Genomic DNA, 3069 nt, shown 5'->3' with positions numbered 1-3069 from the left:
CTTGATGCCTCTGTACCAAAAACATTCAATTTATTGGAACCTAATACACACTAAAGGCAACAAGTTTATTTACCAATTTGTCATTCATAGTACATTTATACTAAACCATGAATAACAATACCTCAATATAAATTAAAGACTGCCACTCAAAATATTTAAATATATGAAAAAATAAAAAAAAATCGAAAAAATAAAAAATTATGATTTTTTTTATAGAAAATCAAGTGATTTAATCACATGATTTAATCATTTTGATTTAATCATTGCCAACCCTGATTAGCAGGACAATATTAGAGTGAAGAAGGTGAATTTACATGCTTCATCAGTCAGTAAATTACAGTGCAGAAAACAATAGGGTGGTAATCTGTTTAATATATAGATTACCTTCAGGTTATAAGTTTCAAAAGAAAACGAACCTATTTCATTTGGTAGCAAATTAACTATCAAAATTAGCTATTAAAAATTAATTATCAAAACAGTTTATTAATCACTCCTCGAAGTCTGAAGAATATGTAAATTCCTTCTTCCACTGAGGAATTGAGTGTATAGAAGGTACGCCATCCACCCTCAATGTGACCTGACTACTGGATCTTAGTGAGAACTTGGAACTAGAGTTGGTGGAGCTTGGCAGATGACAATTTATATGATTGCAGTGCATAGAGTTGGTTCATGTTGACCGTGAACATCAGATTACTTGATGCATTACATTCTGTAGGAATTTTACGATGAAATATAAAGTGAATGAAATTTCAGCCTAAAAATTTTCGAGCTGAATTTTTGGGGAAAAATAAATATTGACGTTTATGACTGAAATTTTTATCGAGCAGGTTTGTTTTCGTTCCGCTCGTCCAGAGGAGCCATAAACGGAAGCGTCTTCCTTCACTTCCTGAACCTCACCCTGAAGGAGGAGGGCACCTCGACTCCCCTCATGGACATCCTCATCAAGGTTAGAAGTTCAAATATTGACACGAAAATTGTGCTTAGCATTAATAAAAAATTTGAGTGGGCAAAAACTGGGTCAGAATGAATCACACAAGGGCAAAAAAGTGTTGCAAATTGAAAAAAATCAGCACCAATTTGGTCAGAATGACGCACGCAAGGGCAAGAAGATTGCAAATTGGAAAAAATCAATGTGACTTTTCAACAACCACCAGAAGATGCCACCACACATTTCTTATATGAACTGTGTTCACAATGGAGGAAAAATTGATTTCTGGCAAAGATAAGACGAGGTCACTGAACTCGTATAACCGTGAATATTTTTTCATGAAATATGAAATCACGATTATTAAGCTAGAGCTAAGTGACGTGACATGTAATATAGAGCAGCATTAAGTTATGAGAGAAAAATTGCAGGAGCAGTAACTGTCATTCTTGAGTTGTGATTGGAAAAGAAAATTCCACATATCTGAGAGAATATTATGCGACTAAAAATTCAAGCGTATACTTAAAATTTATCAGTGTAAGTTCGAAAATTTGTATACTTTGATATACTAAGTAGCATTCTTAACCTATTATTCAGCTGTTATGAAGCAGCTTCTTGGAATTATTATTCATGTTTGACAGTTTAATCTCATATAAAGAACTTTCTATATTCAAATACTTCTTGAATTCATGATGCGTTTGTTACAGGTGACCCGGCGAGTTGCACTAGACTTCGAGTCTAAGGTTGGGCCAGGCCACGACCTGGACTGCAACAAGCAGGTGCCCCACATCTCCAGCACGCTCACCAGGAAGCTGCTCTTCACTCACCCAAGCAAGAAGTAACCTTGCATGAGAGACTCTATGAACGCAGAAGTCTTAACTAGACTTTGTTATCACTCGTGCCCCACGCTGGTTTCTGATTATGCTCAAAGCATCAAATGAAATCCTTGTTAGGCAGTCTGGTCCCTGTACTCTAATGTCATTATGGTGGACTGCCGTTAGCTTTTAGACGTTACACAAAAAAATTAAGAAAACGAATGTCCGGGCGAGTAAAATATCAAGAGCGCAGTGTCTACTTCTTGGAAAAAAATACATAAAACTAGTCAATTGAAATTCTGAAATTATTAGCAAAACCCCCTATCAGTCCGACTGAGAAATCTAGAACCATGTAAGAAGAATGTAAAACTTTGGACTGCTTTTACATCCAAATAATAATTATTATGAACGAAATGATCTTTGTCAAATAGAACGTTATGACCTTCATGAAGTTATCACCGTCATTTTTCTGCTTTATGAAGCAGAAAAAAATTTAAAACGTTACATTGAACAGCAACCATATAAGGTTCAGCAGCTTCAGTTTTCAATTCCGTGGGTTAATAAAATGGTCTATGATTCACACAAGCGAATTTTCAATTGATAAGTCGAAATTTACCGCTTTTCTTGTGTTTGAACTAGAAGGGTGTTTCAAAGTTGTTACCATAATTTGTGAGGGGATAATACAGGTGATGTTATGATGACGAAGGAAAACCCTTATCAATAAAAAAATATCAAGATAACCAAATACATTACACGCTTTAAGCTGTAAATGCTGTATTTTTCGGCTACCAGAGAGCGATAAACTGTAGATAAGAGTTGAGTGATTCGAGGCGGTGTATACACAATTTATTTCCTTCCATAAGATATGATTCATTTTCCGTTTTCCAGTAACTCTTCAACTTACTTGAACTCCTGGTGGTATTGATGAGGAATACCAGTCACGAATATAACTTTTTATTTTTCTGATTATAATCAAAGAAATAAAATTTAATATAAATTAAATGCGGAACATATTTATATTAGTAAACATTGTAACAAGTAATCGTGTAAGAACCCTTGAAATTTCTTCCATCCATAACCCATATATATATATTAGTGTTAATACTTATTATAAGTGGAAAAGCGCAGAAATAACTGATTCGTCCAAAGATTTCATTGTGATTAATATTATTATGAATAAATTTGTTCACTCAAGCATCTTTTTCTATCCGATGCCATGAAGTTCTTCTGGTTATAAGTTTGCACAGTTATTGCGCATTTAATCACTACCTTACATGACTGGTCGCTTAGGCAAATATCAACACGTATATCAGCTGAATTCAATTTTGA

At 34.4% G+C, this 3069-nt stretch overlaps 1 protein-coding gene across 1 annotated transcript in view; it reads left to right on the top strand.

The window, feature by feature from the left end:
* Positions 1–2040, top strand: part of LOC108668314 (caspase-1) — a 35111-nt gene extending 33071 nt beyond the window's left edge. The window contains exons 7-8 of the mRNA XM_018155503.2: positions 828–946; positions 1633–2040. Coding sequence (XP_018010992.1) covers positions 828–946; positions 1633–1767 — 254 coding nt within the window. The 3' untranslated portion in view covers positions 1768–2040. The remainder of the gene's footprint in view (positions 1–827; positions 947–1632) is intronic.
* Positions 2041–3069: the final 1029 nt, after the last annotated feature.

This window comes from Hyalella azteca, unplaced genomic scaffold, assembly GCF_000764305.2.
Source record: "Hyalella azteca isolate HAZT.00-mixed unplaced genomic scaffold, Hazt_2.0.2 contig2822, whole genome shotgun sequence".
Classification (NCBI taxonomy): Eukaryota; Metazoa; Arthropoda; class Malacostraca; order Amphipoda; family Hyalellidae; genus Hyalella; species Hyalella azteca.
Note: the sequence above shows the minus strand (reverse complement) of the source record. Positions and strands in the feature narration are given on the sequence as shown.